The 25,756-nt window shown below is 37.5% G+C and overlaps 1 protein-coding gene across 2 annotated transcripts in view; it reads right to left on the bottom strand.

The window, feature by feature from the left end:
• Positions 1-1,110: 1,110 nt before the first annotated feature.
• Positions 1,111-25,756, bottom strand: part of dok4 (docking protein 4) — a 53,287-nt gene continuing 28,641 nt past the window's right edge. Inside the window, exons 2-9 of one of the 2 annotated variants that reach the window (XM_051899062.1) lie at positions 23,554-23,818; positions 12,864-12,971; positions 12,291-12,405; positions 11,247-11,366; positions 9,598-9,787; positions 9,011-9,149; positions 8,301-8,418; positions 1,111-6,398 (exon numbers count right to left, since the gene is read on the bottom strand). In XM_051899062.1, the coding sequence (XP_051755022.1) occupies positions 6,256-6,398; positions 8,301-8,418; positions 9,011-9,149; positions 9,598-9,787; positions 11,247-11,366; positions 12,291-12,405; positions 12,864-12,971; positions 23,554-23,619 (999 nt within the window). In that variant the 5' untranslated portion in view covers positions 23,620-23,818 and the 3' untranslated portion in view covers positions 1,111-6,255. Of the gene's footprint in view, positions 6,399-8,300; positions 8,419-9,010; positions 9,150-9,597; positions 9,788-11,246; positions 11,367-12,290; positions 12,406-12,863; positions 12,972-15,161; positions 15,558-23,553; positions 23,819-25,756 lie in introns of those variants that run through there. The other variant, XM_051899063.1, reaches the window with a different exon arrangement.

The following is a 25,756-nucleotide window of genomic DNA, read 5'->3' as shown; positions in this document are numbered from 1 at the left end:
AATGGTTTTCTTCCAACTGGAGAGTCATCTTGGCTAAGGTTTCAGTGTGTAGGCCATGTTCTGTAAATTAGGATGTTCAAACTGAAATCTAATTGGATTATTCATTCAAGCTTTATGCTGTTTTGTAAGCTCATGTATGTAACATATTACATAAATTAATTAGGTACAAAATTTATAAGACAATTGATAGCTAATTTTGGATTAAAAAAACACCCTTACATGGACAGTAAATCACAAATAAATATCTAAAATATATAAGAATACCTTAATTGTATATTGTGGTGTAGAGTTCTTTCCGTCCTGTCGATTTTTGTGAAAGTAAGTGACACTCCTCGAGCTGAAACACATGACAGTAATTTGCTACATTGCTTTACTAGAAACATCCACTAACAGGGAGTAGAAAATACTTGACAATACTCTCAATAATCAATTTCATAAACGTGGGTTAACCCTAAACCTAAAGTCTGTAAACATAATTATAATGCTGCTTTAGAAATTAAACTCCATGCTTGGCTTAAAATGCAAAAAGTCTGCTCACCAAAATCTGAAATGGAATGGAATAAAAATAATATATTCTATGCATATTTATTTCATAATAATATAAATCTGGTTTGTTGCTTGTATAAAGTGTTTTTTCCCCACAGAAAACACGACTTTTTATTTTTAAGGTTAAAGGTTAGATAATATTCCAAACAAACAGAAAATAAACCCTTTCAAAATGTGCTTGCAGGTAAGAAAGAAGAAAGGAAAGGTTTTACCTGACACAGAGGCTGTTGGCTGATTATGGTTGGCAATAACTGATAAAGAAACAACATTACAGAGAAAGGGAGGAGTTCTTAATGCTTGATTGCATCCATCCTCCATGGGCCCTGCATTTTAGCTAAGAAAGAGTTGGCTAAAATTTCCTAAAATGTGATTATGACAACTCTGGATTACAAAAATGAATAATGGCGAGTGGCTGGTAAAATGGTTAACTTGGTTGTGTAGTATTTCAGGACATAAATTGCTGCGCTTGGTACTTTTCTGTAACACAAACAGTTTAAGACAAAGAAACAAGATCTTGATTAAAGGGATCATAACAATCATCAAAAGGATCATTATGACATCCGATCTTTTAAAACTTTGTTTTATTGAAAAAAAAAAAAAAACCTGCAAAATATTTTACCACAAATTATACAGAACACACATGTCATTTAGCAATTAAAACTCATGCAAAGGGTTCCTACTCATGGTAACATGCTCAGAGGTCAATCTGAACTGCCTCTAAAACAGCATGTTTATCACTCTTCTCTTTCACAGGTCTTTTACAAACACAGAGCACTGCAATTTAAGTTTAGTATAACAACTTTTTAGCACTTTTTCCACTCATGATTTAATGTACATTCTTTAGTATTTCCTTATGGTTTAAACATGTCTTAATGTCAGCATTAACTTTCACAGTAGTGATTCTGTCTTGCAAAGAGATGGAAAGATCCTCTGATAATTCAAACAGATTGTTCTGTTAAGCACAATGATGATACTTTCAGGTCAAAAATCTCTCCAGGGACCCACTGGCTGTTTATGTACAAATATATAACTGATTTCAGGTTGATTACATGAATGTTATATTATTATATCTCCTGCAAACCAATGGGTTATATAGGGGAGAATAATAAATCATGAGGAATTATGTACTTTTGGTGTGTGTATTACTGGTGTGCGCTATTATTTGGTGTCTACCTAGCAACATCCTATAAAAATTGTTATTTTTATATATTTTTAATGGATAGCACAGTAAAGCAATTAATAAGAACAACTGTGCAAACTGCAAAACGGGGACATACAGGGAAACATTTCTGCAATAGCTACAATACATACACTACCTTTCAAAAGTATGGGGTAGGTAAGATTTATGTTTTTGAAAGAATTTTCTTATGCTCACCAATGTTGCATTTATTTGATCAAAAATACAGTAAATTGACCCTTCGCAAAGACCCGGGTTACTGTTGCTTTGTCCGACAAGCCATGGCGCTGTCACGCCACACAGAGTGAAAAATACATCACGGAGCAAAGAGGACACTGACAACACGTTGACAGACAAAACAGAGCAGGTTACTTATGATATTAAACAAAGTCCCAGCTTTCAAATTGTGTAATTTTTTAAGAAATTCGAACAATAAAAACCGTTTTGTGGCTCTTTAAAGGGGACCTATTATGCCCCCTTTTTTCAAGATGTAAAATAAGTCTCTAATGTCCCCAGAGTGTGTATGTGAAGTTTTAGCTCAAAATACCCCACAGATAACTTTTTATAGCATGTTAATTTCCACTTTTTGGGGTTGAGCAAAAACGCGCCGTTTAGTGCGTGCCCTTTAAATGCAAATGAGCTGCTGCGTTCGGCCTAAAAGGGCGGGGCTTCAAGAGCTTGTTCTCCCCTGTCAGGATTCAGTCAGGATCAGTGTTCCCAAGTCCGCGGTTTTCCCGCGAAATTGGGCTACTTTTACACTGTTGCCGCGAGTTGAATCGACCCAAAATCACGCGATATTTAGTCCCTGGAATGCGAATTTTACCAGGGTAGCCCCGCCAAAAAAGCGAATTTTACCCCTCGGAACGCGATTTTTACCATGGGACCCCCCTGAAATGCGATTGGGCTAGTTTTGAGCAGTTGGCGGGTTTTGTTGTGAAAACCTGGCAACCCTGGTCAGGACGCACTATAATGACAGAAACTGCGATTATATGCTGCATGGAGATAGAACAGGTCTAGTTTAGTTTAATTACGGTTATAACTTATATTGTCTTCTTGTTTTTATCCACTATTAGTACAAGCCTGTTTACTGATGAGTCTTATAATGTTTATTGTACTTCACACAAAATATGAAGCGACTGTTTTCACTCTAGAAAATCACTGTAAGAGCTTAAAACAGTGCAAGTGTGCATTAAAATATTATCCATAAACTCTCTTTCTCTCTTGCATTATTATCAGCATACATAGCGAAGTACACAGAAACACTCATTACAACTAACAGTAAACCGATATATAAAGACCTTACGCCTTTTCGGGTGGTGCTTAATAAACTGGTAAACTTTATAGCCGTAAATCAACTCCGATGAACTGTAATAAAGTGCTTTCACCTTCCTTACTGCCGTATCCAGTATCACTCTGGAGACTGTATGTTTTGTATTGTCCCTTTGTATTGACATTAGTTCACAAAGCAGTCCGGTGTGAAATGATTCGCGCAGACGAATTTCGGTAGAGTTGAGGGAGCATTTTCTTCAAGAACAAAAATAATCCACCTCGTCTTCAGCGGCTCAGATTTAGGGAGTAAATGGAGAGAGCTATGTGGATTAATCCATCCAGCTACAGAACACCTAAAACACTTGGGAGACGTTCTCGTCAGTGTAGCAAAGGCGGACTGTGTACAACTGGCTGTGAACTCGCTCAGGGCGGTTCTATGTTAAAACGGCAGTGTCTGTCAACATCCGTGGGCGGGGCCTGTGGCTAATGTGACATCACATTGCCAGGGATCTGGAAACGGCTTGTTCTGAGACACTGCTTATGATTTATGGGGATTAAAAAAAGGAATGGTTGGATTTTTATCATTATAGGGTGGTTGTGTACACACACTGCTAACACACATTTATGTCGAAACACCATGCAAAAGTGATTGTTGCATAATAGATCCCCTTAATGTGTCGTGACAGATTGCTGTAGCGCCGGGGTTTTCAACCTTTTTGGACACGCGCCCCCCTACGTTTATCTAATTGTTTTTAGTTGTTTTTGCTCAAATTCAGTTGGCCAAACCTGCTGTAACTATAGCCAACGATTAGCTGGGAGAATAGTGAAACTGCCCCCTCTAGTGGATGACTAAAGATTTGCTAGTAAAATCTAACTTTTACAGCTGTTTCACCCGAGAATTTCACTTTCACTTTTGAACTAACAGGTGCTAGGGGGGCGCGCCCCACAGGTTGAAAACCCCTGCTGTAGCGCCTCAGCTCAAGCGGAACCGATCACCTCTTCCTAATATTTAATTTATAGTATCAAATGAACATGAATGAACATGAGAAGGAATTTTGTTTAAAATGCGGAAAGACGTCAGTACACACCATTTTTCAAGTTCAAGTCCACCGAGGACTTTGTCGGACAAAATGGCGGATTCGGTGTTATGATTGGTTAGATCGCTTGTCAATCAAACTCCTGGCGAAGGGTCAATTGTGAAATAATTACAATTTAAAATAACTGTTTTCTATTTGAATATATTTTAAAATGTAATTTATTCCAATGATGGCAAAGCTGAATTTTTAGCTTTACTGTCACATGATCAATTGAATGAATCCTTGCTTAATAAAAGTATTAATTTCTTTCAAAAAAACAAAACACAAAAAATGTATGTGGGCAGATTTTTGCTACATTACAGTGAGACTGATAATTAGACATGGAGAATAGAACTAAAGGTCAAATGAAAGGTGCTTATCTTCAAAGAGCTGTGTCACTGTTGAAGAATATACTGACAAAAACAAACATTAAACAATTTTCACAATTTTTTAAACTGTTTCCATGGGCACCTGGTAAAACCCCAAGGGCACCACTTTCTTTTTATCATCAAAGTGTACAATCATGACAATCAGATCAGCTTTTTAAGGGTACGTACATGACTTGAGTTAATAAATCCAAGCACTGAATGACTATTTATGTATAAAATGTAGGGAGTCAAACTTTCAGGACTGTAGCTCAATTGGAGAATAGACCAAATGAATTATGTGTCAGAAAAAAAATGTGATCAGATCATTCACAGAGACTGCACATCTGCTTGTTGAGCTGCATATTAGGATGTGTTTATTTTGTTTTTGGCCTTTATGACACTTGTATTTGTATGGGTAGTTGAAAGAGCACAGGGAATGATACTGAAAAGTATTCAAAACTTCCTTGGTTAACCAGCTTCACCACGTTGGTCGATCAGCTTGATCAAATTCTAGTTGCCTGCATTAGCAACCCGACTTATTATGAACATGTGTGATAACTGATAATCCACAGCTCCAACATAGAGGATCTTAAACTGAGAATTACAGTATGAGAAAAATAGCAACAGTGAAAATGATATATATTGGCACACAATATAAATGTCCGCTGAGAAATAAAAGTACCTTTCACCAATTTCATGGAAATGAATGGAAATAGTTGACAAACACGGAAAGCGAGAAACATGTCTTGTGTGAGGCCTACCACCTTTTGTTGAAGATGTTTTCCTCCTCTTTTACAGTGCTAGTACAAACCCTTTACATACAGAACTGCTGAGCTGTTAAAGAAAACCTACTACTATACACTGCAATTTGTCTTGTGCTTTGTTGGTAAACTTCAATAAATAAATAAATAATTCATTCGACCACCTCCGCTGGGTATATTCATCATAATCTTTGTTTCCCTCTGTACTTGAATCTCTGACCCTCTCGACATCTTCCAGATAAAACGGTGGACCAGTCTCTCGGAAACGATCAACAAGAACACAAAGCACACGAGCGAGTGAGTACTAACCCTCACTTCCGTCCAAATGGCAGAGACAGTTTTATACATTATAACTGTCCATTTAAGTCGCTTTAAAGAAAGGGAAAAAGAGAAACAAAACGCACGACCATACAAAATGCCACTTTCAGAAAGTGCTCCCAGTTCCTCAGAGTCTTCTAGGCTTCGGAAGTCTTACAGACATGCCAATCAAATTATGATTAAAGCATCTTTGCTTTGGATTACTTGTACCAAAGAACAGAAGTGTTTAAGCTGAAACTCTGAGGCCCTTCCGCCGGGCTGCCGTGGTTTCCCTACACACGAGGGTGTCTAAGAAACTCCTTCTTGGCTAAGCTGTTTACCTTGGGGGACATGCATAGGGTTGAAGAGCGTGCATGAGATTAGAGTTAGAATAAGAGATACTACTGAGAAGTATTAAGAACCTACAGTACAGTCTCTACTCCTACAGAAATCCAGCAAAAGTGACCATATTGCACTGTGAAGGCGACTGAGCCAGTTCCAACATTTTTTCGCATCTCCTGTGTCAGTTTAAAGGGTCTGTGGGCCCTGCTCCAATTGAAGCGCTTTAAACTTCACAGTGCGTTTCCCTTTTTCCACAGTAAGTGCCCTCAGCATCGCTGGCAGGCTCAGGGAGAACTGAGGCAGCATGGCAGCATGGATCTTCCCCTGCTGAAGAAGAGCTGATGGAAAAACTTAGGGCAGAGTGCAGTGTGGAGAGAGGTCAAGAGGTGAAAAACTGGAAGGTTTCACTGCTAAGCCGCTCACTCGCTGGGGTACGTGGGGTAGTGCGTCGTGGGTTGGGGGCAGCCGTGGCCCACAAGAGGGGTCGAGTGTCGTTCAGGAGGAAGGCGTTTAGAGAAGAGGTCAGTGTCCACTCCTGTTTGGGTATCACCATAGATGTCACCTGAATGAAGATGAGAAGTGTTAATAAAATGGTCTAAATAGCACAAAAGCCATTGAGTGCACTGCTTTAAACAGAAAAGAAAGTGAGTTCTGGGTTATTACACTTTTTTTTTTTTTCTTTTAATAGCACCAACCATTCTAAAACAGATGTTATTCTAACTTAAAGGGGACCTATTATGCAAAATTCACTTTTTACATGGTGTTTGAACATAAATGTGTGTCGGCAGTGTGTACACAACCACCCTATAATGGTAAAAATCCACGCACTCCTCTTTTTTTAATCCCCATAAATCATAAGCAGTGTCTCAGAACAATCCATTTGCAGAATGTAGCTTTCGTAACCTCACAAATGCTTAGGCCCCGCCTACGACTGCTGACGGACTTTGCCCTATTAGCATAGACCCCGCCCTGAGTGAGCTGTACACAGTCCGCTATGTTTATCTCCTCACCAGAGCATTTAACAGCAGCATTCAAGAAATGTATTCTTATTAAAGCTACTAAGTTATTCAATCGAGAGCGGTGAGTGATTTTCTGTTTTTTTTTTTGCTGTTTGATTCATATCAACAGCATATATAGCAGTAGGTACTGTATATTGCTCTGCTTTCACTTTAATACACAGATCAAATATGCCAATGCGATTTCTTTACTTGCTATTTACGTTCACAAACATAACCGACTGTGTTTATGTGAACTTATGTGTGTTTTTGACATAACCTTGTGTGTTTAAGTGCAATAACACATGAAAGAATACTTAGTTTAATAAGTCTGACAGGCAGCTTTCTGTGCGTGTGCTTTGGATGCGTGCATTTAGAAAACCATATATCAGAAGTTTAGACCGATATGGCTTTAAAACGCATGCAGATAATAAACTTCAATAATGATGAAGGGGATGCAATGTCACGTGAGCTTGACCGCAATAGAGATGATAATCGAAACTTAACAGATATTCGTTTTTGGCAGAGTATCCGAGGCACAAGCTGTAGGCTTTGCCCTCTTCTGGAAAGCAGGGTGGGGAGCAGCAGCTCATTTGCATTGCAAAGATACATGCATGAAAACAGCATGTTTTTCCTTGCACTCAAAAATGGGCATTTACAACATGGTATAATAAGTGATCTGTGGGGTATTTTGAGGTGAAACTTCACAGACACATTCTGGGACTTATATTACATCTTGTAAAAAGGGGCATAATAGGTCCCCTTTAACACAAGGAACTATATTTACACTGCTGTTCAAACGTTTGGAGTTGGTAAGATTTTTTTATGAAAGATGTTTTTGAAAGGAGTCTTATGCTCACCAAGGCTGCATTTATTTGATCAAAACAGTAAAACAGTAATTTTGTGAAATATTATTAATAACTACTTTACTATATTTTAAAATGTTGAAAACAGTGCCGCATAATATTTTTGTGTACATATTTTTTTCTGGACTCTTGAATAGACATAAATCTTTTGTAATGCCTTTACTGTCACTTTTGATCAATTTAATGCATCCTTGCAACATAAAAGTATTAATTTCATCATCATCATCATAAAAACAAACAAAAACAAACAAACAAAACTTACTGACCCCAAACTTTTGAATGTTAGTGTACATTTGAATGGAAATGAATTAACATGGAACCCAAACCCTTGAGTGTAGCCATGTAAACACACCAATCATCTGGATTCAGTCAGATTGAATGAATAGTTGTTTGTATGTTTGTCACTGTGTGTGGAACTTGCTTGAAGAACGTTTTTCAAACAATGGGTTCACACAGTTATTTTATGTTGCTTCATAGAAGACTACCTGTCACAAGATTGTTGATAAAGACTTTAATACTGTGTTTTTCGAGACAATACTTCTCGCAGACTATTATGGCTGGTGAAATAAATACATCTCGCTTATGCATAGGGTTCAATCTCACCGTTGGCAGAGTCCACCCCAGCCTGAGATCCGGTGATGTGGTGCCAGAAAGCACTTCGTGGTAAGATTGCTGTCGGTGTGCAGGGGTAGGACGTCCCCTCTGAACCCTTAGATAAAAGCTGGAGAAAGATGTGAGAGGAGAGAAGGGAAAGAATTTCAATTTTGAGCTTTCTATTCATCAAATAATCCAAAAAATATTGTATCAGTCTCCACAAAAATATTAAGCAGCACAACTGTTTTTAACATTTATAATAATAATAAATGTTTCTTGAGCAGCAAATCAGTATATTAGAATGATTTCTGAAGGATCATGTGACACTGAAGACTGGAGTAATGATGCTGAAAATTTAGCTTTACCATCACAGCAATAAACAACATTTTCAGATATATTAAAATTAAAAACAGTTATTTTAAATTTTAGAAATTTTACAGAATATTGCTGTTTTTACTTTATTTTTGATCAAATAAATAAACGGTACAAATAAATATGAACAGCAGTGTGTATAATTCATTTGAGACCGTTTCAAAGAACATCTTTTGTATGAAGACATTCACAAATTGTTTATAGTGACCTAGAAACAGTGCAGACTATTTTTTTGTTGAATTGTGTCTTAGTTTCAAATATGTCAAAACTCCCCTTTTAAATAAGATTTCAAACTAAGATTTTCAATGTGGTCTGAGACTTTTGGACCCACCGTATGCTTTCGTTACCTTGCTGTTTTTTTCCATTTCCATAAGGACTCTCTTATGTTGCTCGGCTATAGCTAAAGTGGAAGAATGAACCCTTTGGTAGATCTGCTCTCCTTCCCGTGTCTGGAAAGTGTACAGGCCCTCCCCGCTGTCACACATCCTGACACAAAAACAAACAAGATAGTAATACACAATCAAGCAAAGCAAAAGTGATGTCCTGCAAAGAAATAAACCTATGCACTACACACATGTTTTGTGTGTTACAGTAAAATAGCCACTAGGGGGCAGTGTTACACCAGACTCAACTTCTCTCTAAAACTCTCTCATCTTCTCTCTCAAAGGGCATCCAGCTGGCGATGCAAATCTTCTTTTATTATTTGATCAAAGCAGTGAGAGAGATAAGAACACCTAATCTGCCACTGAACTCCTTGTAATCCATTCAATAAATCCTTTTAGGAGGTCCACAGTTCAATGGCTTCCTCCTCTGCTTCCATGTTTCTCCTACATATACATGACCACACCAAAGTGAAATAGACATTACAAATTTCACAAGTTCTTGTGAATTGTTATTAGATTTAAATTCTGATGATATATTAAATGTGTTTTACCTTCCAGCCTCGAAGGTGAAGCGTGTAGCATCCCGTCCGTAGCGCCGCAGCGAGCAAAGCGGCCAGGTTACCAGCTTGGTGCGAGGGTTGTGAATATCCCACAGGTAGATGTTTTCATGTGTGATCTGCATCATACACTCCCCGTAGATGTCAAGATTAGGGCAGGGTAACAGGAACACATTGAAGCGCTCTGTAAGAAAAAACAATGAGAGAGTAATAGTGAAGATTTAGGTATCACGTTAATAGTTTGGTTCCTACGCTGTAAAAAATGTTTGTAATTCTTACTGGAAAAAAAAAAAAAAAAAAAAACTGTAAAAATGCTACAGTAAGAAGCTGTTAACTGGTTATCTTTAAATTAACTTAAATTATATGGTAAAAACTGTAAATGGTTCAACATTGCATGTTATTTTACTGCAAAAACTGTCTAGTTTTTGTTTTTTGCAGGTAAGAACTATGAATTACCTTAGAATTCATGGTTAAAAACAGTAAAATGACATTCACAGAAGTCCCTGTGTGACATATCACATATTATCTTTAATATCTATTATTATTAATAATATTATCTATTATCTATAATGCAGTTTTTAGTTAATAATCTAGTTTCTTCTGATATCAGAAATACACAGTACTGTGCAAAAGTCTTAGGCACGTCAGTATTTTCACCCCCCCCCCCCCCCCCAAAAAAAAGTTTTAAGCCAGTTATTTATATGTTTTGCTGTAGTGTGTCAGTAAGAAATATCAGTTCACATTTCCAAACATTCATTTTGCCATCAATTTTAATAATCCAGTGAGATTTTTGAATACACAAGGATTTTATAAGGATTTTCTTATTTTTGCTAAAAACTCTAAAACTATATTTTCATTTAAGAGTTAAATGAATAAAAAATGTTTCTCACAGAGTTAAAACCAGCACAATCTAATAAAACATGCTCCAATGATAAAGAGTTTTGACAGAAAGAACATGTTGGTGGATCTTCTAGTATATAAAACTTGTCATCCTTGAATGGCCTATTCTGCAAGGGGTATAAACAATCTGGTCCCATCGGTTTGAGATTTGATAGAAAATCTTCTTCCAACATTGGGGCTTTCTCGACAGGGTACATGAGTGCTGACTGCCCGGTGATCGCCCAGACCTCACAACTCAGAAAACCTCAGAGCAAATTTTCAAATTGGCACCTTCTTTATAGATAAATCACAGATTTGAGGTTTAAACAACGACATTCACGTAAAACTACAATCCGTGACACAACAATAGTAGTATTTTGAAAATTAGTGGGTTTTCTCCTCCGTCATTGCAGCTTGCTGGGAGAAATGCTGCCTGTCTAGAACACAATGACAAACACTGAACAGTCCCATTGCTGATACTGGTGATATATCAGCACTCCTGAAACTTCTCAGCCAATCAGATTTGAGGACCATAACTGTTGTATATTGAAATATACAGGTATAAGTTGTAAAAAACACAGGCATCTGCCATCAATACCGTAAACTTAACAGGATATTTTTGACAGTGCAGATTAACCTAAGTACTACCACGTCACTAAAGTATACCACAAATCTGAGGCCATATTCTTGATGTGAAACAAGCTATAGGAATCCAGCTCATAGGTAAACAATAGTACAAATGGCAAAAGGCTTTAGTCTCTTACCTGTGTGTTCACACTGAACTCCAGCAGCAAGGAGGTCTGGTTCTCCAAGACTGATGTCATTAAGACGTGTCCCCAGGCACTCAATAGACAAGGTTTTAAACCACTCTTCAGCCTCCAGCTCTGGGAGCACAGAAAGATTCAATGATGTCAATGAATGAACATGTTCTTTCAATGAATATGTTCTATGAATAAAGCAGACACCAGAGCCCCTTTCACACAGCACGTTGATCCCATTAAATTGCCATAAAACTGCCAGAGTGCCTTCTGTGTGAACGCAAATGCGTCCCGGGGTTGATTCCGGGATGGATTCAGGGATGGAGACCTAGTAACATTGTCGGGATCAGTCCCGGTGTTGTGCTGAATTCCGACCCCCTGCCAGATTATTGCCCCCCTAGTATTGGTAGGTTTAGGAGTAGGTGTTGGGGGGGGGTTAGGATTGGGGTGGGGTTAAGATTAGGCAATCAGGTAGCGACTTCAACGAGGGGGTTAATAATTTGGCAGGGGGTCGTAATTCGGCACAACACCGGAACGCGCCCTGTGTGTACAAAAGCCATAATCCATGCCGTAATGGGTGTGTTGCAGTGATGACGCTGAAGCTGAGATCTTTCACCATCTAATGGTATGGTATGCGATGCGCTAATTTATGATCAAATCAGAAAAAGAAAAAAAAAAAAATGCATGAGCGTGGTTTCTAAAGAGAGAAATCGCAGATCATAAGCAAACTTAAGACGCTGTGGAGACATTACACGTCACATCGATGTCACGTGTCTTACGGGATGTGTGTGAACGCATGCACAGATTCCAGAAAATCACTGGCAGTGTGAATGAACCAAAATCAAACGATCCCGGGACACATTATCAGTGTATTTTCTGGAATCTCTGTGTGAAAGGGGCTTAGGAGATGCAGTATGTGCCTGAGAGCAGCACATCATCAGACCGTATAGACTGCTGATGCCATGTTGATATCAAGAATGAGAGCTTCTTTAGGTTAAGCATCATCATCAGCTGCTGCAGCACAACAAGCCTTAGTTGAAGATGATGTACCTGATTCACAGGTGAAGGTTCGAGAGGTGTCATCTGTAAAGACGATGGCCACAGCTTGCCGCTTCGTGTCACGAGGCAATCTTGTGATGTTCTTCACATTACTAATCTCTGTCACCTGTGTGAACATAGAAAAGGCAACCAACTCAGAAGTACTGATAGAGCCTAGTTATTCAGACAAACTTCATTTGCATCATTTGGAAAGGCACTTGCGCTCTCTTAATCATCTAATTTATCTTTCACGGTCTATAGTGGGTTGTGGGAGCAGCAGAGTGCAGTAAAGAAAGGCAAATGAGACCGATAAACACGCAGAAACCGGAGGGCCGTGAGTCAGCAAAGCTGTGAGAGTGAGTCTTTGCGTGGATACTTTTATTCAAAAATTTATCTGTTTACACACTGCCGGTCTCGTAATCTTGCCAGCCAGCTCTCGCAGTATGAATGCGCTCTATGTGGCTGTTAGTATAATTGGAGAACTAAAGTGACACTTGAATGTTTTCCTCGAATGTTTCATTTCTCCCGTGACATTTTCACAGCTTAGATTAGACCTTGGCTGAACTGTTGCAGTGAGAGGCGTACCTTAGGACAGGCTCTGATGTAGGCTGACTTTTCATCAGGGTATTTTTCCAGTCTGCGAGGTCCTTTACTGGACGACTTCTTAAACACCAGCCAGCAGCGCCGATAGATCTGAAACACACGCGCACATGACCACATAAGATCCAAAAATAACACTCACAACACCAATGTGCCAAAGGCAAGTAGAAATTGGCCTTACTGAGTAAATCAATGGATTCACTGTCAAGTAAACTTTTTAAAGAAATCCAGCATGGTATAAAATATATTGATATTTTGGCCGATACTAATACACCAATCATTTTTTAATACCAAGAATCAATAAATGACCAATGTTGAAAATCTTCATTATTTTGTCCACTGTAAACCAAAATTGGTAACACTTTAGTATAGGGAACACATATAAATTATTAACTACGACTTTTCCCCTCAATAAACTCCTAATTTACTGCTTATTAATAGTTAGTGAGGTAGTTAGTTTAGGTATTGGGTAGGATAAAGAATGTAGAATAAGGTCATGCAGAATAAGGCATTAATATGTGCTTAATAAGTACTAATAAACAGCCAATATTCTAGTAATATGCATGCTAATAAGCAACTAGCTGAAAAACCCTAAAATAAAGTGCCACCCTAAAATTCATAATTTTACGCCAATTTAAGCATCAAAACATAATGTGTGATGTGAAAAATTGATATTCCTTTTGGGATTTGCTAAAGATTACATTTAACAGTGTTTAATGATTAGTGCTGTTAGAGATGAACTGTTAGAGTGTTCTAAATGCAAAGGTAATCTAAATGTAAAAATATTGTAAAATATCAACTGATACAGATAAACTACCGTTCAGGGTCAGCAAGACTTTTTAATGTCTCTTACGCTCACCAAGGCTGCATTTATTTGATCAAAAATACAGAAAAAAAAAAACAGTAACATTGTGAAATATTAGCATTTAAAATAACAGTTTCTATTTTATTTTAAACCATTTTAAAATATAATTTATTCTTATGATGGCAAAGCTGAATTTTCAGCCATTACTCCAGACTTCAGTGTCACAAGATCCTTCAGAAAACATTCTAATACGCTAATTTGATTCTCAAGAAATATTTCTTATTATTTTAAACTGAAAACAGATGTGCTGCTTAATATTTTTGTGGAGACTGTGATAAATTTTTTTCAGGATTCTTTGATGAATAGCAAGTTCAAAAGTACAGCATTTATTTGACATGGAAATATTTTGCAACATTATAAATTATTATAAACATTTACAGTCACTTTTGATGAATTTAATGCCACCTTGCAAATAAAAGTATTTATTTCTTTAAAAAAAAAAAAAAAAAAAAAAAAAAAAAACATTTGAAGAATGAAAAATCACAATGGGATTTGTCATTTTTGTGTCAGGTAATTCCACTGAGAAACTGGGTAATGTACAGTATGATGCTGCGTGTGGCACAGGGACCTGTGCTTCATTACAAATATACAAGAAAAATACTGGCTTAGAAGAACATTTCCTTCCAAAGCTAGAACAATGTTATTCTGCTAGACAAATGTGTTATTTGTATAATATGAAAGCACCTAATTAAACCTACACCAGTTGCGATCTGTCTTTATCTTTTGTAAACACTCTCTCTCCCTCGATCGACCTCCTGCCATAAAAGCTATTTTCTGTTTATACCTCTGATGTCCTTCAATGACAAATCCTACAGTTGCCACGGTAACCCCAGTCCATTTAGGCAAGTGTTCCAGCCAGCCCAAGGCCGGTCCCGCTCTCTATCATCATCATCACAGGTCTTCACGTACACCCATCTTACTGCAATCTACTGGAAATTGCTCCTGAGAAACATAATTTTTATATCATCTATTCATTACAAGCCTACCTGATGTATAGGCTTTCTGAGAAACCGCAGTTTAACTTTCCTTTGTAAGCCTTTTTAAGCGTTGGAAGAAGAAAAGAACGGCAAGAAAGAAACTATAACATTTGAACTGAATTGAGTTACCAAGAAAAAATTATATTCTTTAGGGGGGAAAAGGAGAATTATTTGCCTTTTTGCCTCAGTAACCCTTTAGAGCGAATTAAAGTCAACGTGTTTAAACTCTGATCAAATTCCCTGGTGTTTAGACTCTGTTTTTAAATGAAGTTACATTCTGACTCACACAGTCATAAACACTGCATTAGTCATCAGGCTTGTATAATAAAAGGCCTGCATCGCCCCTCAAATACAACAGAGAGTCTTAACATGCTTTTAACCCTATTGTCCACGAATGAACATATCAATAGGTGATCTGGAGTTCAAATGATAAAATCTTACCTTATGAAGTTTCATGCATCTTACAGCGTGTCCAATTTCCTGTCGAGATGATTAATAGAAAGCTGAACTGAGCTGATGAGCTTTTGTTTTTGTCATCTAAGCTGACCTTAATGTTATTGCCACACGAATGCTTGGACCCATCTTATGAAGAAATGGAGAAAGTTAGCTGCATGGTTTTCCATTCACAGCAGGTAAAAGATTGATCCCTTGTTTGCATCATATTGTCCCCTGAGGTTCCACTAATCCTCTGTAAACAGACTGTGCAACAGCATCAGCAGAGAGCGACTGAGTGTATGTGTGTGGGTGAGACGTGCCCTTTCTCACTGCTGCTTTACTGTTTGTATATCTGTCCGCACATTAATACACAAACATAGATGCATATACACACACAAACCAAATATGATCCATCCGGGTGTCCCTCCCTTAAAAAAAATTATCACGGTAACCATAATTTGTGTTAAAGTACCATAGTTTACAGAGTTAAAATTATTACCTAGTTCTGGATTGAAGCTCTGACGATGCAGGCTGATGGGTCTTTAACTAATTTGGTAGCGATCACATCATTATCTACATAGCGAACCTGATTGGTTGCTGTTGCATCAGCGGCCAATGAGCTTGCTCCTCAAACATTCAAATACTTGGCATCGTTTGCTGTTAGCAGTCTGCAGCACGCTTTCAGAACCCTTCTCCTTCCCCAGCTCCACCTGTATAGATCTGCTATGGGCTTCATTTCATGTCTATTATATGTGCAGCAGCAGCAGCAGCAGCATGTCTTATGTGTTCACAGCAATGTCTGTGAATGTATTGGCAGTAGCAAGTCTCAGTACTTGCTCTGCAGCAGCAGCAGCAGCAGCGTAGTAGATCTATTCCACCAGATCTATTTAACATTGTCATATCCATTACCATTGCCAATCTCAATTACCATACCAATATCCTGAGAGTTGTCATGACAGAACTACAATTAACTTGGTATTAGCCACCACTCTCAACAAAAAAGAGCTGAAATTAACAAAAGTGGACAGAAGCTTCTTGTACTGTTTGAAGGATATCCTACTGTTCAAAAGTTAGTAAGAATTCTTTTTGAAAGGAATTAAAGGGATAGTTCACCCAAAAATGAAAATTATCCCATGATTTACTCACCTTCAAGCCATCCTAGGTTTATATGACAATCTTCTTTCAGACGAACACAATCCGAGATCTATTTAAAAATATCCTTAGTCCTCCAAGGTTTATAATGGTTGTGAATGGTAACTCGCAGTCTGAAGACAGAAAAAATGCATCCATCCATAAAAAAAGTAATCCATACGGCTCCAGGGGGTTAATGAAGGCCTTCTGAAGTGAAGGGATGTGTTTTTGTAATAAAAATATCCATATATAAAACTTTATAAATTCGAATAATGAGCTTCTGGTGGACGACCGCATGCAGAATGCGCAAGTTGACTTGCGCCAAATGAGTAATTCTCTGACGCGATGTATGACGCAGGATGTAGGAGTATCGTAAGCTTCTCACGGTTCAAACAAAAATGGCTGGGCAACAAACTCAAGCTCCTCTTCTCTTATATCGAAATCCTCCGACATTTCTCTTCAAAATTTCTCGTTTTAGACTTCTAATTTGTGACCAGTGTTTTGTTTTGCTCTCTCCTTTTCGCCTCCACGTTCGTCATTGCGTTCAGGTCAAAGGTTGCTCTTCCGCCCAAATTGACGTGCACAATATACGTACGGTCGTCCACAAGAAGCTCGTGATTCTAATTTATAAAGTTTTATATATGGATATTTTTCTTACAAAAACACATCCCTTCGCTTCAAAAGGCTTTTATTAACCCCCTGGAGCCGTATGGATTACTTTTTTTATGGATAGATGCATTTTTTCTGTCTTCAGAATGTGGGTTACCATTCACAACCATTATAAACCTTGGAGGACTAAGGATATTTTTTAAATATATCTCGGATTGTGTTCGTTTGAAAGAAGATTGTCATATAAACCTAGGATGGCTTGAGGGTGAGTAAATCATGGGATAATTTTCATTTGATGATTTGATTTGATTGATTTGATTCATTTTTCAAATGAAAACTTGGTCATTAATTACTTACCCTCATGTCGTTCTAAACCACTTTCGCTCATCTTCGGAATGCAAATGAATATCTTTTTGATGAAATCCGAGAGTTTTCTGTCCCCCCATAGACAGCCTACGCAATTGAAACTTTGACGCTTCAAAAAGTTCATAAAGAGATCGTAAAATTAATCCATATGAATTGAGCGGTTTAGTCCAAATTTTCTGAAGAGACAAAATCGCTTTATATAATGAACAGATTGAATTTAGGCTTATATTCACACAGTTGTGGTAAACTTGTGAAAGCTCAACCATGTTTGCTTGACGCGTGCGAGAACCACTGAGGTTCATTCTCGTGATACGCAGCACGTTTGAGCTTCTGCAAGAGGTTTGATCTTGTGCGTCATTCAGGTTCGTTGAGCTTCTGCTTAAGTTCGCTGATCAATGTTTATATGGTTTTACGATCCCTTTATGAACTTTTTGAAGCGTCAAAGTTACAATTGCGTAGCTGTCTATGGAGGGACAGAATGCTGTCAGATTTCATCGAAAAGATCTTCATTTGTGTTCCGAAGATGAACGAAAGTCTTACGGGTTTGGAACGACACGTAAGCGAGTAAGTAGTGACAGAAATTTTTTAGTGAACTAACCCTTTAATACTTTTCTTTAGCAGGGATGTGTTAAATTGATGAATAGGAAGTTCAAAAGAACAGCTTTTTTTAAAGATCAAAATCTTTTGCAACATCATACATGTCTTTCCTCTAACTTCTGAGCAAAGAATCCTGAAAAAAAAAAGTATCAATATTTCACAATATTACTGCTTTTACTGTAGTTTTGATCAAATATACGGTGAGCATAACAGACTTCTTTCGAAAACATTAAAAACTTTTGAACGGTAGTGTATATAACAGCAATTTGTATGACTCCACTTGTTTGTGTATTCTGTATGCAATTCCACTTCCAATCCTGCTTTGGTTTCATTTGGATTCATTTTTATTGGCAGAGCAAATATTAACAAAATGGCCAAACTGTCTGAAATGTCAGATAATTGATATTTATTTATTGCTTTTAGCTGCTGTATGAAAGCAATGATCTCACTCGCAATCATACCACAGTACTGAATATCGGCAAGATACAACAGTGTGATTTTGAATGTTATTTTGCTCAATTATGGCTTACAGCGCAATTGAGCTTCTTCCTTATTTTTTTTTTTTTTTAAGAAACCATGGTAACCATGCTAATTTTGTTTCAGGGTCAATCTTCTCACACTGTATTGGTACTTTGTATTAAAATGTGCAGTTATCTTCATATTGTCTTGCTGTAACCCTCAAACCTTTACATGGAGAATAAATTGTCATGGCAGTCAAAGCAAATGTGTTAAAAACATGGGGGAATAATGCATGGTGAAACATACAACACTTATCTCAAGTGCTTACTGTGGGGCAATATAAGAGAAGAGGCAGGAGAAAGAGAAGGATACAATAACAGCTTATGGAGGCATAGAGAGAATTCAGAGTTTAAACTGAAGCAGTGAAAGGCTTTAGTTGTTGGAAGGAAGAAGCAGAGATAAAACAGAGGCAGAATGTGCCAACATTTCACAGGATAATAAGCCTATAATGAGTCTGTGTGCCCTTGGTATGAATCCATTTCTGCATTTTTGTCAGCTGTTCATCTCTCATCTGCTTTTCCTCTGAGATCTGACAGAACTCAGCTTGGCATCCTAGGATGGTCAAAGGAATAATGACACTATTGGAACAACAGTTGCTATGCTTAAAGCTAAAATTAAACCACTTCCTCTCAGGCAAGACTAAATTTAAAATGGCAGCTTACCGACTGTGCCCACTGAAACCTGTTGGGGATTTTCTGAAACTATTCTAAAATTCAAGTCCTGTCCGTTTGCATCACAGTAGCTTCAGATCTTTGCTTTGTCCCTCAGAGGTGTATAAGCATGGTATTGCAATGTATGTCCATTTGATTTTTGGCCTTTATCACCTGTATTGACCAACACCCTCCCCATTTAACGTTGGGGGTTGTTTCACAATTGTGATGCCTGGTGTTGGGCCGTTTACGATTGCAAATGCACTCAAAAGGGCTGGCAGTAGCTGAGGAGCAATTAGGGTAATTCCAGCATGGCAGTGAAGCCAGCGGTACTGGGCTGTCGATACCCGAGCAGAATGCTAAACAGCACTCTGATTAGTCTGATTGGGGTTCTTGGTCCCTGAGTGGACCGCAGAGACAGACAGTGAGAAAGGGAGGGAAGCATAGAGAGGCATATAGACTGGCTAATTAGCATCCCTAGAGGTGCACTGGGAGCTTGGTGAGGGAGGTGAAGAACGTAAAGAGGAAGGGAGGGGGAAGGGATATAGACACAGTGGTCTGGAACAGTGAGATGAAAGGCTTACGAGACTTGCCTAGCTGTTTGATGGCAACATGTAAAGCATAAGTATGAATTGCATTTAAGGTATAGATTTCAAACAGCACTCTTGAAGAATTCTAAATTATTAAACATGAATGCACTTAATTTAGTAAATAATAAATAATAATAATAATATTATTATTTATTATTATTATTATTATTATTATACTAACATTAAGGTTGAACCACTGTAGTCACATGGACTATTTTAACGAAGTCTTTACTACCTTTCTGGGCCTTGAAAGTGGTAATAACGTTGCAGTCTATCGGAGGTCAGAAAGCTCTCGGATTTCATCAAATATATCTTAATTTGTGTTCTGAAGATGAACGAAGGTCTTACGGGTTTGGAACAACATGAGGGTGAGTAATAAATGACAGAATTTTCATTTTTGGGTGAACTAACCCTTTAAAAATTAATTCTAGGAATGACATCATTAAAGTAATCCACGTGACTCCAGTGGTTTAACCTCAATTTTATGAAGCAACGCAAGTGCTTTGTTTGTGCAAAAAACATGCATGTGTCGTGGTGCTCGCGTGAACGTGTGTTGGAGATTAATATTTTGTAAATAAAGTGGTAAATTATGTTTTGTTTTGTTTTTTGAGTAAACAAAGCACTCGCTTCGCTTCATAAATTTGCGGTTAAACCACTTAGATCACATGGAATACTTTTACGATGTCTTTACTGACTTTCTGGGGCTGTGAATGGAGGGAAAGAAAGCTCTCAGATTTTATCAAAAATATCTTCATTTGTGTTTCCGAAGATGAACACAAAAAGTCTTACGGGTTTGGAACGACATAAGGGTGAGTAATTAACTGAATTTTCATTTTTGTGTGAACTAACTTAAGTTGAATTTTCAGCATCATTTCTCCAGTCTTCAAGTCAAATGATCCTTCAGAAATCATTCTATTATGCTAATTTGGTGCGCAAGAAACGTTTCTTCTTATTATTATCAATGTTACAAACAGTTGTTCTGCTTAATATCTGGAAACTTGTTTAAAACTATAAATATACATAACTTTCAATTCTCTTCACAGATTTTTTTTTTAATTTAATTTGTCGCAACAGTCCTCCGATGGTGTTTTCGTTAACTTTAATATCATCAATGGTGGTAATTAAATTCCACCAAGACTACAAATGACTTTTTTTTTTTTTTTATTGAAATACCATATGACTTGCAATGCATGGGTATTCATGTCAATTATGGCATCAGTTAGTATGTTCCAGGTCTTACAGAAAGTTACAACCTAAAGTCAAATATGAATAAGAACCCGCTTAATAATCCTCTTCTTTAACAAATACGCCAATCACTAAATAAACCTGGGTGGTCAAAGCCTTACTAAATATTTACCACCCGCATTCAATACAACTCTCAGATGGACAATATAATGAAAATGCAGCAATATGGGAGCTTTTTGCCAATGAAAATGGATTAGTTAGAACACAATCTTTCCTCCAATCTGTAGAGGCTAAAAAAAAAGTGAGAGAGAGAGAGAGAGTGAGAGAGAGAGAGAGAGTGAGAGAGAGAGAGAGAGAGAGAGAGAGAGAGAGAGAGAGGGCTTTGTCACAGCTCAGACACAAATGCAAATGCCGCCACGCACTCACTGCTGCTGCCAAATCAGAGCAGAGGCAGCAGCATGGATGTAAATAGTATTAGTTGTGCATAAGCGGGGATTTACGATATTGTGCTTGCATTACGTGCACTAGCATAATATTAAATAGACGAAGGAAATTGACTTACAATTAGGCAAGCCATTTGTTAAACAATGATGGAGGAATGGTGCCCGTTTTGAGTTTGCACAGCACAGGAACAAAAAAAGGAGAGACAAAGACAAGCACACATACAGACACAAGATGTTTCCATGCAAAAGGAACAAGAAGAGAGTGAAATAAGAGAGAGAATGAAGGGAGAGGAGAAATAAAGGGTAACAAAAAGAAGAGAAAAGGAAATGGGAGAAAATATAAACTCCTTTTAGATTATTTAGCACTCTGTTCCCCAGGGGGACCATGTGTCACAACCTCACTGCTGCCACGGTAACCACAATCCTGCTGACTATATAATTCAGCCATCGACCGGTGCATGAGCTCGAGAGGCACTCACAAAGTCACTACACACTATAATACTGAACTTCTTAGACATTTTGAAACATCAATGCAGCCGGCAGATCCAGATTGATTTCAGCAGTAAAATAGTTTAAAAGCATATGCTTGTAATCATAAAAGCATATGCAGAGCAGGAAAACTTATAATGGAAAGTGATTGTAATGCAAATAAAGCAAAGACCAACACAATGAAATACTAATGAAAAATGACAAGTATAATGACAAAGAAAATGAAGAGATTTTTCCAGAGGCAAAAAACCATATGTAAATGCAACTAACTGGGACAGCAGAGGAGATGCTCCCAGAGCCTGTGAGGCTGAAGCGCCCGTCAGCGGAAGATTGTAAAGCTGTAATGAGGTCTACAGGCCAGAGATGAGGTTAAGTTAGTAGTATGAATGTAGTCCCCCCACGTCCTGCATCATTATTGGTTCACAAGCCTCTTTCAAGGGAACAATTTGCTCTCTTCAAAAACATACAATTATCTAGTAAAAAATGAGCCAATATTTTTTGCAAGATGTCTAGTCTGATCTGGATTAAATGATAAACAATACTTGGACATTTTGATGCCACATACAGCAAGGCTGTCATTACATTGCCTATCACACACCATTAAAAGCAAATGCTGACCAAAACACAAACTGACATATGATGTTTGGCTCCAGCATCATCATTATTAACGGAAATTTAAAAAAAAAAAAAAAAAAAAAAAAAAATTTTTAAAAATTGAAATTAAAAAATAAAATACATAACCTAAAATACATTTTTATACATGGTATAATAATACGATGATAAGCTAATAATAAGCTAATTCACTAAATGCTACAAGATAGCAATGAGACTGTTATGAGATTTTTTTTTTACCACTAAAATTTGAATGCCAAACTGTAAAAAAAAAAAAGATTGTTGTGAATAAAAGATTATTGGAGTACATTTTACAACAAAATATTACATCAGTCTTTCAACTTTCAACAAAGGTGCAATGTGTAAAATTTGGGAGGATCTAATGACAGAAAGGCAATATAATATATGTAACTATGTTTTCAGTGGTGCATAAAGACCTTACATAATGAACCGTTGTTTTTATTACCTTAGAATGAGCCATTTCTATCTACATACACCGCGGGTCCCCTTATATGTTAAGTCGCCATTTTGCGCCGGCATGTTTCTACAGTAGCCCTAAATGGACAAACTGCTATACAGAGTGTGTTTTATCACTATGTTGTTGTTCTTCTAAATCATTCGTGTTTTTAGAGGCAGCTTGCATCGTCACTACATTGAATATGCACGAATAAGAAGTAGTAGTAGTAGTAGTAGTAGACGTCTGAGACCGTTCTTTGTTAGAAGTAAGAAGAAACCTCAATGCTTGACTGGCTACTCTCTTCTGTCTCAGACAACAACATCTGTCTTGTGTCGGCCAGACGGCCACCGTAGCTTCTCTATGTGCTTCGAAAGGGAGGGGTGAGCGCAGTTAGTTGCAGTTCGCAACCTCATCGCTAGATGCCGCTAAAATCTACACACTGCACCTTTAATTCGATGTATTACTTGCAGTTTCATTGTAATCATTAAAACTTACTAGAAATTTCTTGTTTCAAAGTAAATCCTACACCAATTTTTTTTAAACTAAAATTATTATAAAAACTAAAACCAGAAAACTCTGAAATAAATCAAAATAATGAATAGAACAAAAGACAAATTAAAAATAAATAAATAAATAAATAAATAAAGAAAGAAAGACAATCCTGAAACTGAAGTATCAATGATCATACAAGTGAACCAGCATTAGATCAAGCCTCCATCAAGTGCACTAAAAGCTTTAATTACTACTCACCCCCAGTTTCCTGCTCCGCATGCGGACATAGCCCTGCTTGACAATGTCATTGAAGTTGGAGGCCATCTCTGAGGAACCTGGGAACTTCTAGAATAAAGCATCCAGCCCTTCTTTTTCCCCCTTCAGCCAGTCCAACCAACTCCTTCCTTCCTTCTTTCACTTCTTCGCTTGTCTTCCAGTCTTCCTTGATCTCGTCTGCTCTGCAACTTGCGGAACTTCAAAAGATCATGTAGATCTTCTGTGTCCCCTCACTCCAGCATGATCACTAAGAGATGAGAAAAAGGGCACATATTTTATTCATTTACGAGAATGGTGAATGTTTGTGCAGACATGCAACTTTATCATAGATTATTCCCTTGCCAGACACCTTCATTTGGGTAAAATCTGCCCACCTATCCATTTATACTGGAAAATTTCACTGCTGAACTTGAGAAACTGAGAGTTAAATAAACATTAAAGTTGTATAGGACATGTTTCCACCCAACGGCTGCTTCAAATGCCATAATGGCCTAAATTAAAATGCACTCTGACTGCAAACATTATTTCCGCACTAAATAGCTCAAGCTTCATTTTGAGGAGGATGACAAAGATTAAACATATCTGAGTAGCAGACTTGAAACTGCTTAGACAACCCTTAACGGGATAGTTCAGCCAAACATGAAAAATGTCTCAGCGTTTCGTTTGCATTACATGAAAATAAGTGGGATGCCATGTTGTTTAGACCCCACTGACTGTAAGCAAACAGCTGAAAGATTCTTCAAAATATCATCTTTGTGTTTGCCAGAAGAAACAAGTCATACAGGTTTGAAATAACATAATAATGACAGTAATTTCATTTTAGGGTGAACTGTCTCTTTAGAATATCAGACTGAGACATCTTACCCACATATCCAATCTTGCAAGGCTTTACAAACCCTCAATTTATAACAAAATCAATGAAGAATCATTAATGAGTAATAGAGGAATAATGTGCTAAACACACAATTTGAGATAAAAAGTTTCTAAGCATTCATAATAATCCTCTGAGCTCAGGCCCTCAGGCCACAGAACTGGGACATGTTTGTAAGCGCAAAACTAACAGCATCATCAGCATGCTCTGGAACAACAGCCCATCGTGGCACACTTCCCCAGAAGAGAGCCGGAGCCGGCGCTTAAAATTCTTGACTGCACTGGAACACAGACATTAAACTTTAACAAGGAGCTCATTAGCCAGGACAGAGCCAGGCTAATCGTCTTCGGCGCTGTTGGTTTTAAAAAGTGGCTCGCTCAGGGAAGGAGGGGCAGTTTGCTCCAGTAGAAGATCAGTGAATCATAATGCCATTATTATGTGCTCTCATGGCCCAGCTTCAAAAGCCCTTGTCAGAAGAGTGAATGGAGAAATAAAGATAAAAGAGAGAACAGTTGAAGAAGGATGTGAACGATGAAAAAAAATATGGTTTTGAGAGGACCTTAATGGAACAGCATAATGAAGGCTCAAAACAAATCACAACAGCTTGAAAAATCAAGACTTAAAGTGTCAGGTGAGCCTCTTTGTATAAATAGCCAAATCCTTTGGATAGATGGAGAGTTTAAGAACAGAGGTATTCCTTCATTATACTGTTGTTTTAATGTAAATCTTTACTGGATTTACAGCGGTCAGTAAGCATCACTCACCTTTAATGCCTCAGAATACATAGGATAAGTCACTATATTTACATTTGAATTTACATTCAAATTCATTTTGATGGCAGTCATTATTAGCACATTGACTTGTATATGTGTGCATTTAGTGTATCATGATTACCACTGTGCAGCAGGAGGTAACAGATACAAATCAAGCACAAATTAAAGCTATAAAGTAACAATTTAACATAAGAGCTGCTAAGAGCATTCTGCCGTATGACAAATGGGTATGTTCAACCAAGAGCGTATAAGCAATATGCCGAATTAAGAATTAGGTCATGTACAGTGAAAAGACATGCAAAGGTTTTTAGTCTACCACAGCAAAACAATCCCCAAAAAACAAACAAAGATACTGGCCAAGGAAATAAACATGACAAACAGTAGGATATTCAAAATCAAGCAATTTCAAATGACTTTTCTCTAAATATTTAAATATTAAGTTAAATATTAAATACATACATTACCCTTCAAAAGTTCGGTAAAAAGTTTGGTACATTGTAAAGAAATGGATCCTTTTATTCAGCAAAGAATAAATTGTGAA

This window comes from Ctenopharyngodon idella, chromosome 7 (assembly GCF_019924925.1).
Source record: "Ctenopharyngodon idella isolate HZGC_01 chromosome 7, HZGC01, whole genome shotgun sequence".
Taxonomy (NCBI): domain Eukaryota; kingdom Metazoa; phylum Chordata; class Actinopteri; order Cypriniformes; family Xenocyprididae; genus Ctenopharyngodon; species Ctenopharyngodon idella.
The sequence above is the reverse complement of the archived record's forward strand: the minus strand, read 5'-3'. Positions and strand labels throughout refer to the sequence as shown.